We start from the raw sequence: 15,784 nt of genomic DNA on the forward strand, positions 1-15,784 counted from the left end.
TGATTGGTCTAACATTTTATAAACATATATCTACTTCGATTATTCTATGTAACATGGGCTTAGGAAAAAATCTTTGAGTTTTACGTCCCACACTTATGCCGGCTAGGCTAAAGAAGACGGGAGCATGGGCTTGAGTCAGTGACTGAAGCCCTTTCTGCATGGAGAATGATATTTGTTTTATATGTTAGTGGCAATAGCCATTGATTTCGTCCCATTCGGTTCGTAGACTTGCAACGTCTGGAACCTGCCAAATAACGTCTTAACACGGTTTTGTGTTATAATAATAATAATAATAATAATAATAATAATAATAATAATAATAAAATAATAAAATAATAATAATAGAAAATTACATGCATACAGGGCTTCGTCCATAATTTACGTGCAAGAAATTTTGTCCACAGCGTTAAAAAAATCATAAAAATGTTTTTTTTTTATATATAGCATTCGATTAATGTAATTTTTACTTACAAGGGATAAAAAAAATGGTTCATCTTGATTTTATAGTTTCAAAACTGCAATGCTTTTCTTAAGCCCTTTTTGCATTAACTGATTCAATTAGGCTAAAGCTTTTTCGTTTGGAGTCAAACGTCCCGTTTCAGCAATGAGGATATGTAAAAACTTTTTAATGATGAGGGCGATTTGATTTGAGTCAACACTACTCGAATCCACTTTGAATTAAATTAATAGTAACTAACACTCACTCTTTATTTGCCTTGGAAATAGGTGAATGTTAGCCTTAACAAACTGTGCCAAATTGTATCGGTATTAAAACAAATTAACGGTAGTCAAGTTTTTAGAAAAAAACAACAGAAATCATGTATATAAATATATACATCATGGAAGATATCTAGATAAAAGGTGATTATTTACAGTAAATTACGATCTTCAACATTAATAAGAAAAGAGTGAACAAAAATACTACACTGGTAACACCAAGATAGTAAAAATAACAGAAATCTATATTTCTATGTCTTTACACAGTTGAATCAAAACATATAAGTAGATATATTGGTATTGATTTGTATCCTTTTGCTCTCTTCACAAGTTTTACAATATATTATAAATATACATCTTTTTCATTCACATTAATTTGTACTTTCCATTCTCAAACAGTCTTCCTGTCCGTCAGCACTCGAACTATGCTTCCAAGCCCACCGACTGCAAATGCTTTTTCATGCCACACTAGAAGATGTCCGCTGCTTCCTTCTGAGGGAAACTCAAAACCACGGTACACGTATTTCATTAGAACGTCTACTTGGTCCTTATCCAGACTGTTCACCGCTTCCTCAATTTGAGACGACTTTATAGACATAAGGACTTTCAATGTAATATTAAGTGCATTGTCCTGTAATAAACACAGTATGTTACTAACTGACTTTTTACTTCATATATCTGCCGACAAAAGTACAAACTTCATATACTTCTTCCGCTATTTCGGAAGCTCTACTCTTTTTACAGTATCAGTGTGGATTAAATAAACATCACTATTTTCTCCCTTTAAAATAACTTTCGCACCCTTGAAGATATTTCCGACGCTTGCTCTTTTGTCGGCAGACGTGTAATACATAAATGATTTGCATACGAATGAACATATTTTCATACCATTTTTTTTTCGATTAGCTTATATTTCCAGTTTCGGAGCACTGTAATAACAAAACATTGCATTATAAAATTATTAATGGTAACGAAACCGAAAATATTTTAAATTCAGGTTCCGGAGCCTAAACAAACATTTTAATTGGGTGTGTTTCGGAAAGAGAACTGAAATACATTTGGACATATAAGTTGTGTTCAGAAAACCGAAAACCGTGCATTATTCGCTGTATTGCGTGAGTTAAAAGGCTTTGGACACCCTTTATTTCGAAACTTTGAAATACTGGATGCCTATCTGGGCGCCTTCTGTTGTATTCCTCTGCAATGTATCTGGAACTGCGTTCTCGGATATAGGATGATCTCTATTTTCTACTCTGTCAGAGGCATCTTAGATCACCCGCAAAAATAAGAGATTCTGTCAGTAACAATGAGACTTTTCGTCATTGTTCATAACGTGCAAACCTACAGGATATGAAAATAAACAATTATACACTTGGATTCCTGAGCTCACGCCCGTGTTACTTAATATGTAGCATGGCTCCTTTTTATTTGAAATCTCGAATGTCTTGTGATAGCTGATTTTTCAATATACCGCTATATCTGCATTTGAAAAAATTACACACTAAAATTTACTTATTTATTAGCAATTTGTAAGTATGCCAATCGAATACTGTAGAAACAATTATTATCTATTTCAACTAATAAATAAATATACATGACACGACCAGAAAAACAAACAACAACCAAGTCATGGTTAGAATAATGAGAACACTTGGCAAGTCCCCAATGTAACCTGGTAGCCGTGGAGAGACACACATATACAAACACACACAAGCTCATTGGACTACTCAGTCGCTAGACGCCATGAATTGAGTTATGTCTACTGTGTAACTAGCACATTTGTAGTGTCTGAGGAAATAGTACAGTTAATCTTACCAAGCTAGAACACCTGTCCGTTAAAATTATTTGGACCATTAAAGAACTTTTTGAGATCAACACAGTGAGTGCACCGCACATGTAAATGTGGTACAACCGCTTCACAGATGGTCGAGAATCGCTGTAGCGTGAAGACCAGTAGTAACTCTCACGATTACGCTCCTCCAGTTCAAAAATTTATAAGGATCTCCTGGATATTCTTGACCAGTTGAGTTGCAATACAAAGAAAACAGCTGCATCTGTGAACAACTGATCATTTATAGCTTCATTACGTTATTTAATAGTTCATTCACTGTTTTTTTCAATAATAATAATACAAAATAGCAAATAACCCACGGGAGAGAGGGAGTTAGATTCATTACAACTCAACTTAGTCACTCCGCGACTTTCAGCTTTTCATACAACTATGATATTCTTCTGAAAAGTTAGGTTTCAAATCAAGATGTGACTGACGGCAACACAGTGACCAGCTGATAAGTACTTAAAAAGATTCCGAAGTGAAGGTATCTTGTTTCATATTGTGGCTATACACCTTCCGAAAGACCTCATATAATTCTATACTGATAATAGCGGTCCTTAGGAGAATTGGTAGATGCGGAATACAGTGACATACGAGGTGACAATTTATTATGGTGTGATGATTTTCTATCCAATACACCATTAGGCAGTGATCAAAAACGATGAGCGTTTGAAATGAACTGAGTTTGCACCACGTGATTGTACTCCTTTATTAGATACCTTCTCGTCGAAAAAACATACTATTATAACTTTCTCATTATGTTTCTTCACGCCTAAAAACATGTAAAATATAGATATAAATAATACCTACCTTGACCTGTTGTGGTTTCGATCCTAGAGGGGCATTTCTCAGAACAGTTTTTAATGCATCAATGGCACGTCCTCTGTAAACTGTTAAGGAAACCAATCTACCACACTTCTTGTAATTCAAAATTTACACTGATAAATGTTATATATGCGAAATTGGTAACTATAAAACGAAAGCATATACATCAGAAGTATAATCTTCATTCAAAAAATAGTAAGCAAGCTGAGCCATTACAGTCTTCAGCATATTTCTAATATGTAAATAATAATAAATCTTAAGAAACTTTATTATTCATCCACACGAAACAAAGCCCCACTAGTGGATACTGATCGACACCATACAAAGCCCCATACTGATCCATGTATTATTTCTCTACTTCCTTAGATCCACGTGCTCCATCTTTTCAGACTACTAATATCTCCTTCCCATAGAACTCTACACAATTTTGACATTATTTCAAATACACTTAAGTACATCTAGTCCAATACTTTTGAATACAGTTTTCGCATATACAGGAACTAACGATTTTCTTGAAATAATGACTTCTTTTTTGATCTCATGTAAAAGTTAAAAAAGGAAACATGTAAAATATTTCTACAATATTACCCATATAAAAGTACATTTCTCTCGGGTCGAAGACCACTGGAAATTCTGAAATTAAATGATACCTTTTAGTTTAACGTTTCACGATTATGCCAAGGGAAAGAAATGATTAAAGCAAGTCCATAATGATGGAAGAATCGGTGGAATGACAATGTAAGAGGAAACTCGAATAACCCGAGGAAACCCATGAACACGATGTCCATCACAAACTTACTTGGCCGGTGATTGAAACAGGGTTTCCATGTACTAGAGATAAGCGCTCTATCACTGCGCCACCGTACCCCCCTCCCCCCACTGGAAATCCTGAAGAGCACACAAGGAGAGAGAGAAATTCATAGAATTTTACTTGAACGCGAAAAATAGTAAAGATTTTCCTTAAACAGAAATGATGAGAGAAAATGACTCCGTGTATTTGAGGTAGTAAATCGCGAAACCTGGCAATCAGTTGACCGTTCCTATCCTTAGTGTCTGCTCCTCACAATCGTAAGTGGTCTTCAATTCGACGTTTTTTTTTTTTTTTCATATAATTAATTATTTATAACCATATTATTTACCTGTATCCCAACTCCGTTTTTTTTTCTCTCCGGCGATATTTCGCGACACAGATACAAAGGAACATACAAATATTATATATATATATATATATATATATATATATATATATATATATATATATATATATATATATATATATATATATATATATACATATATATCAGTCTTCGGATTGAAGGGTCTGTCAATTTTTCAGTGTAAAATAGCCTTTCGATTTTACCTGAAAATGGAGTGTTGATAATACACGAATAAAAATGAAGGTTTATACTTTCAATGTGATTAAATTGAATTAGATGACCCAGAACGAATAGAACTTGAAAAGACGCGAAGGATAACTTAAACAATCGACAATACTAATGTTGCAATAAGCTTGTCAAGGTGAATTCAATCGATTATTATTAAAACGGAATATACGTCATTATGTTTAAATGGTCTATACCTACTTCTAGGTTTAATAACGGTTGCATTTTTCAGTTTACCCGATTACTACCGCTCATACTTCTGTACTTAATACTTATATTTAATTGTGCTACGGCTTTCAGGTTTACATAATTTAAAGCGACATTAATGCATTTTAGTACTCTGGGAAACATACATGGAGAATGTGTTGCAGTATTCATTGGAGAAGCAATGGCAAGCGAGTAGAACAGGTTAGGACATCAACGGCAAAGAGAGATTTATTTCGCTTACTTATTTACTTGCGCTTCAATTGATAGAAACTGTTAATAAATCTTGAATTCCCACAATCAGTTTAAGTCAACATTTCGAATAATTTATTAATCATTGCAAGAAAAACTCACTCTTTTAATAATCTTAAAAGACGAAAGTTGTCAACATAAACACATTACTGCGACACAGCAAAACTTTGTTATACTTAAGGCAGAAATAAATAAACAAGTGAAAATCGAAACTCACAATTTCTAGTACACAGTTGCATTGTTGTAAAAGGTCATGATTTCTAATTGTCGTACATCAGAATAGCATGTTACAAAAATAATGTCAATATTCGCCAATTATTCGTTTTAACGATAATTATAAATTCGAAAGAATGGATATAAATTTAGCAGGCTACAACACAAAATGTCTCCGTCTCCAGAAAAGTTATATTTTCGAACTATATATGTGGAATATATTATAAAAGGTATCCGAGAGCACTTTAGCTTATTACCATATCATTGTCATGATTATACTCGCATACACAAAGACTAGAAAAAAATCAATTCGTTACTTTTGAATAGGATAAAATCCAAAATTAATCACTTTCACTAATCCCTGGGATTTCCAAATATTGAAAATAATCCTCGATTTACCACGACACGACTTAATTTAATTGGGTCTTATTTATGGTCCTAGCTGGAATGACTAGGTACTCAAATGCCATTATCCTGGAGTAATACAGCTTCCTGGTTCCTTCGTTGATGCAAAGTAATACAACTCCAATTACGCTATCTACAGCTAAAACAGATGAAAAATATTTATACATTGGTGTCTGGTATTCTCTCTATTGTCAAAAAACTCTTCAAGAATAAAACAAGAAACAAACATCACTTATGAATGTTATGCACTTATGAATATTATACAATGAAATTACAGAGCATGGCAAATACTTTTTGAACATTATAGGGGCAACTGCATCGGCCACCACATCGAAAGCAGATGATAAATAAACTGTCCATACATTTTACTGACGTATCCGTTGACTTTAGAAATATAAACGTCTCCGCCAACCGCTGGAATTACTTGATTTACTTTTAAGGCTCAGGAACTATTTAATACGTGTCTCTCCTTCAATGCGATACCTCACCATACAAGCGTGAAGAAGAGTCTTTCTACAGGACCATGGGTAATTGAAAACAAATTGATTAAAGAATTGTATTGACGTAACTAAAAACTCAATTAAATCTAGACACCTATTTTTCATTCCTCTAAAGACTAATTAGTTATTGTATATCTCGGATTTGTATATCTCTAAATTTGACAGTTTTACAATCGCGTCTAGTGATGTAAAATGCCCGTGAACGGCAAAGAAACTGAAGAACGTAAAATATTACATATGACCGAATAAGAAATTTTGAGGATTAAATTAATTTCGATTATGACTCGTTTTAACCTATTTTCTATCTCGTTCTTAATAATTTCGAAGATCCTAAAAGAAATGTGAAAACCAAATTAAAATTTTACAAATTTCCTTACTACAAAATTACACGAAATAATAAACTACAACAAATCTTACACTATCTTTTCTCTATATGAAAAAGAAATTGAAATTATAAATAGAAAATAATATAAAGAAATACCAAACTAAATAATTAATAACTTTACAACCTTAGTATTTTAATGAATTTATTTTTACTTTGGATATACTTCTACATGGGGATATCCTCATGCGCCGTATATGACATTACTTGTTCTTTCGCCACTTCCAGTTTCCTGTATTAGAAATATTAAAATATTTAAAATGCTCCAAAATCTAGATTGAAACACCTAACTTGGATGTTACATGTATATGAAAGAGGACAGCCCAGGATATTAATTTTCAGTCGGAATAGGTCTATTTCTACACAATGTAGAAAACCAGTACTTCATCTCTAAGTGTAATGATACTAATCTTTGTTTCACCCTAGGAAGAATATAAAACGGAAATACGTCAAACGCGTCAAACCAGTGTAGCCAGTAGCAAAAAGTGCACTTTTCTGTCAGAAAGGATGAAAGACTATTGTCCCTTTATACATGTGCATATAGTCTCATACAACAAGGTTACAGACCTTACGGTTGCCTCTATTCGTAGAACAAGTGGGAAGTGAACAACACAAGTCACTTTATGTAGTTATTTATATCTTTACTTAAAATAACTTAATAGCGTGTGTAATCCAATTTTATGTATGGCCAAACGGCAAAGCAGAATGAAAAGATTTTCGGTTTATATTAGACCCCAATCCCAATTAAGATGTTATCATATCACATTAATTATAATAGCATACCAAGGAGGAGTGGGGAGGAGTCCGAATTTTTGCAAAAAAAAAAAAAAAAAAAGTATCTCACGAGCCGCTCAACTTAGAAAGCTGAAATTTGACATTTTTTAAAAATAAGCAGACAGCCCAGGAATTTTAGCGTTTTTGAGAATTCCCTTCAGATTCTAAACCCTTCTAACATTCATTTTTTTACACACCCCCCTGGATAGAAAAGGAATCCAATTCTTTATTCAAATCCAATTCCATCAATCAGTGTTGTATGTTTATTGCATCAATTAAAAAAAATGGTTTGCTAATTTCTTTCCTTTCAAAATATGAAGTAAACACATGCTCATGTCTGGTTTTGTAAAGCACATGATTTCATTGTTTCGGAGTTTCGATCAAGACAATCAACAAAATAGACATGCTTAATCCTTCTCTTTTGGGCGCCGCAGTTCCTTCCGAGAAATAATTAAGCTTTTTTTTTTTTTTTTTTTTTTTTTTTTTTTTTTAAAATGAAAATTGATACGTATAAATGAAGGTTGAAAGGGAAGAAACCATTAAACCAGTTATCACTAATAGTTGAGTTACAGAATATATTGCTTTGTGAATACACCCCCTTTGATTTTGAACATCCCTGTAAGAAAAAGTTCCTGGCGTACGTATTGACTCCCTTTTTAGTGGGAGGTCGCGCTTTTAGTATATTACGAGTTGGTAGTGGGTTGATATGTAAAAATAATCGGAAACGATTGATATTAGTGTCGAATTCATAGTTTAGGGGTCACTGAGATAAATAGTAACTCTCCCGAAGCTGTTCAAGTCTAAGCTTAGCCCCATCCACATGGTGGGGATGAAAATTAAAATGTCCAAACTCATTAAGATTAGTATAGAACTCATATTTTTCGTGGTCGCTAGATGAATAGTGACAATCTCCAATTTGTGCAAATAGTGTTGCTCACGAGACGAGAAATTAGGTTTTCTCGTCTCGTCTCGGTCATGGAAGACTTACTTCTCGTGTCAATTGTCGAAGGATTAGTTCTCGTCTTATCTCAAAATTTATTCGGATTGTTTTGTAAATTTATTTATGCCCTGAGTTTTCTTAATTTCATCCACAAATTATGAGATTCCCTCCTCATCACGAAAGGTTTACGAAAGGTAACAAAAATTTAAACTATGTTAACTTTTGTAGCAGTAGTGTGGCCAGGGAGGACGATCCGGGGCTATACACCCCTAAAAGTTTTTTTTTTATTCCTGCATTATTATTTTTGTCAAAGTTATAGGTAGCCAATTTTAAAACTGTCAAAGTTAATAGCCTATGCTATTCTTATTTTCAGTGCACTGTATTTTTTATGTATTTTATTGTTATTTACGATGTAGAACCTGTTTAAATGCGCTTGCCCTTTCTCTATTGAAAGTATTTAAGCAAAACTAAATTCGCTTGAACAAGTCATTGAAGCGGTGGGGGAATATAAATTTGTAAAAAAATGAAGCCTAAAACAACTTTTGCGGGGGAGGGTTCCGGACCACCCACTATCCTGTGTGGTATTCCATACTACTGGTGCGTAAAGAAATAACGGTTTTTAAAAGAACCGACAGATTTTTTCAAAAACTGGGAAGATTATGAAAATTCCGATTTTCAGAGAAAATTCTTTCGAATTTAAAAATTGTTGCGTTTGTAACTGATGCCGATTTTAATAGAAAACCGAACCGTTTTTTAGTAGAAAAACGATCCGGTTTAAGACCAAAAACAGTTTTGGTGAATTCGGTTAGTGACAGAACTTAAAATGTTTTTGAAGATTGTGGTAAAAACAAATTAAACTTCAGAGTTGACTTGCGCGGCAGTTTATAATTGTTCGTGTGTCCAGCGTAGCTGGTAAGTTCATCTAGCATATTAATATAAGTGCTTGCAACCCTAACGGTAGCCGACAACAACAGCAGAAGCATGACACAAGTAAGATTGTCAGATTTACTCTCACTCAAATATTAGTGTATCGAAAAACTTTTTAAAAATGGAGCTACTTTTGCAGTAGATACACGAAGAAAGTAAGACTGACTGTTAGAATAATAATAGAGGTATGCAAACTCATTCTTTATCAGTTAAACTTCTTACGATAAGGTAAGTTTGGCAACATGAGCTCAGTTGTTGCCACGTCGGCGGAAGCGGGATGACAGTTTTGATTCATTGTGTTCTGTGATAGTTCAGTGAATTTTGTTGTGCAAATTTCTTCTGTTTTGTTTTATTTTGTTATTTTCTTGTTATAGTTATTCCGTGTTATCTGTGTTATTATTAGTGCTGTTAGTAGTTAATTTTGTGTTTAACTGCTATAGTGGTATTTTTGGAGACAGTGGCTAAAAATTCCCACATTGTTATAAGAAGCAAAGAAAGATGGGAAACCTCTTTCTACTGGTGAAAAAATCATGTTATTAAACGTTTATTCATATTTTCGAAACCAGGCAGTGAAGCTGGACAGAGGGTTTGTCCTTAGGCGTCAAGGCATCTCTGAAAAAAAAAGGGGGGGAGTAATAGTGTGATTCATACCATGACTGAGACTGAGTAAATTCCTGGAGCTGACCTCGTTTTTCGCGGCACAAAAACAGCTGATTATCACAAAGAATTTGAGCAGCAGAATATGAATATTTCCAAGAAATACTCTTTCCGAATGTACCACCAATTTCCGTGATTGTTATAGATAATGACCGCACATACTCAATAAAAGACGAAAAAATCCTTACGAAATCATGTTCCAAAAAAGAAATTGTAGAGTGGTTAAAAAGAAAAGTGTTGAATGTGATTCAAGCTGCAACAAATTTGAAGTAATACAAATGTTAAATAAAGTTGCTTCTAACACAGAAGTCTCCTACAGAATAGAAGGCATTAAGTTCTTCGTCTCCCCCTTATCATTGCGAACTCCCTCCCACTGAACTTGTGTGGAGTAAAGATTTGGGTGCTTCTTGCCTCCAGGAATAGATTAAGTGAGGTAAGTAATTACAATTCCTCTTCTATTGTTGTTGTTGTTGTTATTATTATTATTATTATTATTATTATTATTATTATTATTGAGTCGCTTACCGCTGCGCAGTTTGGTTTGTGTTCTTTTTTATTTTCTCAAATCGGCTTCCTCCTACTCATAATAAGTGGCAACATCGCGCTAGTTGAACGTCATTTCCGTTTTATAATCTTCCTAGGGTGGGACAGAGAGTAGCGTAAAACCATTACCAGGGCTATATTAGGGTTAAAATAAGTGAATGAATATGAAGGATGACTGTGTAACATACTATTTTCCCTCGGTAGAGTATTTCTGCACGATGTAGGAAACCTATCGTGTGTGTAAACACATAAAGTTGCTAGTATGAAACCATTACTCATGTTCTAGCCTATGTTATTTTAAGGGATATTAAGTATTTCTGCATGATCCATGTTTATAAGCGTCCATCCGTCACTGACGCGCCTTTCGTCTTCTGAAGCATTCCCTTGATGCACTCCTGCCCTGATTTGGCTACATAGCGTTCTCGCTTTTAATGGCTATCTAGCACAAGTTAATTTGTGTTTTTTGCACAATCGTTTTTATGACGTACATCGAAATGTGTATGTATGCGCGTACGAGGAAGCACATTAGTTTGCACGCACAGTATCAATTTGTATGCAATTATTTGGAGCAACTCTAGGACGACCCTCTATAAAAATTTTGGAACTTACCGGGCAGGAAAGAATAATTTACTCGTCTCGTATAGAATATTGCTTTTGAGTATATAACCTAACCTAACCGGAATAATAAAGTAAGTGTGCATAGTTTATAACATAATGTTCATTTTACTCTAACCTCACTCGCCCTCGCGAAGAAAATTGTCCATCGCCATCGCAGTAACAATTAGCCCTCGCCCTCACGAAGGGAACTGTCTATCGCCCTCGCAGTGAAAGTTGGTCCTCGCCCTCGCGAAGAGAGTTGTCCATCATCCTCGCCAGTGACGGCGAGGTTATTTGAGGGTAAGGAAGCTCTCGCGAGGATCAGATCCTCAATTTTCCAACCTATTTGCTGAATTATTTCCATAACATACGTCCTAAACAAAGAAAATTAAACATACCATCGTATAACTTACTCCGCACCACCTAAAATGGAACAAATCATTGACTACTCCACTCTTAATGTTACCATGAATATGTTCAGATAAAATTTGAATAGAGTTTGCTTTACATCTTTCGGTGCAAACTACTACCGGTAGTGTTGCCCATGAGATGAGATGAGAAGATAAATAAGGTTTATCAACTCAATTCTCGAATTCTCGGAAATTTCTTTATTGTCTCGATTCTCGACGACTCACTTCTCGTCCCGTTCTGTAAATTTACGCACAAAATGTATTCCCTTATCTAGAAGTTCTCAGAATCCTGCGCAACAAGAGGCGTAAGAAGGGTGTAATCTAACAGCATTTGAACCATATTTATTATTGGAATATACGTATTGTGATTTGAGTATCTCTAAACGTTCATAAATGCTCTTTACTGTGATCGTACAATCACTTTCATCAATTTATAGGTTTTACGTACGGATGATTTAGCACTAAAATAGTGTTTGAGACCTAAGACTTGGATGAACTAGTGTTGCTCACGAGATTCGAAAAAATTCTCGTCTTGTCTCTTAGTGCAAATTATAAGAGTGATGAGGTTTTAAAAGTGTTGTTTTCAACATATTGTTTCTTATAATTATTAACATATAAGGAGATATATAAGATTTACGTAAAGGATTGAGTTAGTTATTTGCACGAAATTAATTTGGTGAATTTCGTTTACAATTCCATCAATAATATATTTTGTAAAATGTGGTATATGTTTCTTATGTTCAAAAATCACTGACCCATTTTGTACCGTTACTTTTGTTGGTGTGTGTGTGTCTTTAAGCATATCTGTAAAATTTGGTTTTGGGTGCGAGAAGAAGAAGAAAAAAAACGCACTGAAGCTATATCAACCGGATGTTCATGGACGTATCATAACACTTAATATCTATGTTTACAATAGAAGTTGGAAACGTAAAGAAATAAACTACTGCTCAATGACCTTGCTTGTTTTCAGAAACTTAATAAACTATTCATTTAATAATTAAGCGCGAGCCCAGTTGAAAGAAATGAGCTCGAGTGAACGCGAACCCAGTTGAAAGAAGTGAGCGCGAGCCCGAGCAAGCCCAGTGCAAAATGATAATCTATGAACGAAAGTCATTCCATCAAGCCTGATCTACTGCATTCTGTTTGTTCTCTCACTGACTGTGTTTGTTCAGACATCAGCGCTCTTAAGATTATGTCAGTGCTGAATGACGTGAGTGACTGTCTGTCTACCAGTACTTTTTAAACATGACAATGTAGACACTGTTTATCTAAGACGTCTCTAGCAAAGACAGGGCAACAATGAGGCACAGTCGCTTCTAAACGTAGCGCTATTTCTATCCGGGAACTTTCATGAGAGACATGCAAATATTATATTCATTTGCATTATTATTTTTAATAATTATGTAGAAGTACACAAGAGAAATTGTCTACTGCAATTAAATGAAAGGAAGAATACGACCAATCTATAATCTTGCTATGACAACTTTTCATCTAGAGGACAAGGCAGAAGTTAAATATTACATTCTTCCAAAAATGGTCAAACAGCCAATTCAAAATAGTTGTTGTTATGGGGGCAGACTACTAAATATTTTTCAAAAGCTAACAATTTAATCTTTTGTCAGTTTTTCGTAAGTAAAGAGAGATAATGAAATGTAACTTACCTCAGTAATAGATAATGATAAACTATACCCGAAAATACGAATCGGAAGAATTTTTAGTGTTGCCATCCGTAGAAATTACAGTGTGACCAGAATTTGATGGCAGCGAATGGATCGGGGGCGTCAAATTCTAGGTCGTGGCAGCGACTAGACGTGACGCGGGGGCGTCAAATTTTAGGTCATGGCAGCGACTAGAAAAATGAACTCAACCGCAATTGGTGACATATCATACTGTCTACGTTCTTTGTTAACTACTTTTTAAATTATATTTGTGTCTATTTTGTACTAAAGAGTACAAAATAAATCATTTTTAATTATCAGTAGAATTAAAATACAAACATTCTTCCGATTCGTATTTTCGTGTGTAGAATAACATTACCTCTTACTGAGGTAAGTTACCTCTCACTGTCTCTTTTCACTTACGAAAAACTGGCAAAAGAAAAATTGTTAGCTTTTGAAAAATATACAGAAGTCTGTCCCCTTAAGCAAGCTTGTCCTTCTTTCTCGCGTGCCCTCGTTCCCGCGAAGAAAATTATTCCTCGCCCCCGCGAAGGGAGTTGTACATCGCCCTCGTGTTGGTAATTTCTCCTCGCCCACGCAGTGACATTTTGCCCACGGCCTCACGAAGGGTGTTGTCCATCGTCCTCGACCTCGTGTTCGGAATTGCTTCTCGCCCTCGCTGTCGAAGCTTGTCCTTGCCAGCGCGCACCTCCGCCCTCGCGTCATTGTGAACGAGGAAATTTGAAGGTGAGGATGCTCTTAAAGGGCCACCCTCGCGAGGGTGAACATCTCTGGTTTATAAGCATACGTAATCTAACCTAACCTTCATAGTAGCCTATAACGGAAAAAAATGTGAAATAGTTTTGGATACACACTTTACGTAGCATTAATATACAAACATACGCCATATAGACAACTCCATTCCAAAACCCTTTGGTCTGAGATTTCTCCCTGTATGACTTATTAAACAGAATAGTACGAAGCAATTTAAATTGTGATTACATAGTAGTACACAAATTTCGTTCATAATAGAACTGGAATGGCTATAATAAATTTTTGCCAATTATTGGGGCATGCGCCGTCAAGTCTTTACTTTAGGCAAGGCGGTGGCAGGAATCGATTCATCTGAACCGGTTCTTGCAGTTCCAGTTTCCAAGAACGAAAGACAGAAAATAATGTGACCTGCGGAGCTCTAACCCGCCTTCACTCGCTAATGCTCGCTCGGCAATACTATGTGAATCAGGAACAACAGCAACATCTGGTGAGAAAATACAAAAATACATCCGTGTGAATTAGGAATAGCAAGGGGTAATAGTTAAGAACAGCTACTTCTCATTTCCCGTGCACGAGGATACATCGCACTGTTGCACTACCTAAACACCCTATGTACAGTCCGCATCAAAAAACCTGCAACATGAGCATGCAAGTTTATTGTCAAACGACGAAGTCTTTTGCTCCAAATAAGTGTGCTGGGGAGGACGAGAAGTTTCTGCTGGCGTGGTTCGTGGCACTTAGAAGTTGTTTTGATTCGCTTGCGGCTGTTAGGCATAGTTCCACAATAAACTTACATGTTCATGTTGCAGGTTTTTTGCTGTGGACTGTACAAGGGCAAGAACTCAGTCTATTACCTACTTTTTAACATCCTAGATAGTCAATGAATAATTCCTGAAAGCATGGCGTTTCTCGTCCTTCCCTAAATGGGAAGTACGGCTCCTTAACTATAACCTAGCAAAAATTGATGGAGCTATTAAAATAGTGACAACCTGTGAATAATACTAACAGTGATATGATATCACCTCCTTGCTCAAAGTAAAGACTTACTTATGCGCCAAAATAATGAGTTCACAACGTATTATGGAATCATTTAAAGCAACAAGTGTGATACAAAAATGCTTTTTTCACCGATGCTTACTCACAGGTATTGTGTTTACATCAATAAGCTACATTCCTACTCTTTGTTCGCGTATAATTCCACCTGTAAACTTTCCAAATCGTGGCCCTTAAATTGTCAATCTGTACTCCGTTATTTTGATAGACATAATAGTTTTCGTACATGAAACATTTTGTGATATGCATGAGTCATCAACGAAACCCGTTACTTAAATAATGATGCACCCAGAATTATTCATTTATCAATACAGAAATACACTATACACAAGAATTATGTGCAAAATAAAATATAAATTGTGTATTATCATATTACTTTTTATCTTAAAGGATACTGATTTAAAAGTGCATTCACTTCTGCCTCATCTGGTCCAATAGGTGGTGACTGGAGATCCGCTTCATCTTCTCTGTAATTATCCTCATTGTATTGATCAACATCAATTTTTCTAAAAGCCGAACTAGATGTGTTTTTTGCCATCACTTTATGTTTCACTGGTTTGTTGATTATATATAAAACAACTAAAGCATTCAAACTTATTTTCGCAAGGCAGTACTCCTTTGGCCGACAACTCCTCCCTGAATTGACAAATGACAGTCAAGTTCTGCAAGTTATTACTTCTTTCCAATAAATGCCATTTAATATTAAGAAAATAAAACATTCTGAATTTTATGTAATA

At 35.0% G+C, this 15,784-nt stretch overlaps 1 protein-coding gene across 1 annotated transcript; it reads right to left on the bottom strand.

The window, feature by feature from the left end:
• Positions 1 to 801: 801 nt before the first annotated feature.
• Arpc5 (Actin-related protein 2/3 complex, subunit 5) lies at positions 802 to 15,718 on the bottom strand. The gene is made up of 3 exons (XM_081741571.1): positions 15,443 to 15,718; positions 3,362 to 3,434; positions 802 to 1,348 (listed from the first exon to the last, which is right to left on the bottom strand). Exons 1-3 carry the CDS (start codon positions 15,583 to 15,585, stop codon positions 1,109 to 1,111), a joined length of 456 nt encoding a protein of 151 aa, XP_081597697.1. The 5' UTR covers positions 15,586 to 15,718; the 3' UTR covers positions 802 to 1,108.
• Positions 15,719 to 15,784: the final 66 nt, after the last annotated feature.

Source organism: Thermobia domestica, chromosome 2 (assembly GCF_964235325.1).
Source record: "Thermobia domestica chromosome 2, izTheDome1.hap1.1, whole genome shotgun sequence".
NCBI classification, from domain to species: Eukaryota; Metazoa; Arthropoda; class Insecta; order Zygentoma; family Lepismatidae; genus Thermobia; species Thermobia domestica.

Coding starts and splice junctions, on each gene's coding strand:
- Arpc5 (XM_081741571.1), bottom strand. CDS start 15,585: ATGGCAAAAAACACATCTAGTTCGGCTTTTAGAAAAATTGATGTTGAT. Junction 3,435..15,442: donor GTGAATGCACTTTTAAATCA/GTATCCTTTAAG, acceptor AACAGTTTACAG/AGGACGTGCCATTGATGCAT. Junction 1,349..3,361: donor CGAAACCACAACAGGTCAAG/GTAGGTATTATT, acceptor TGTTTATTACAG/GACAATGCACTTAATATTAC.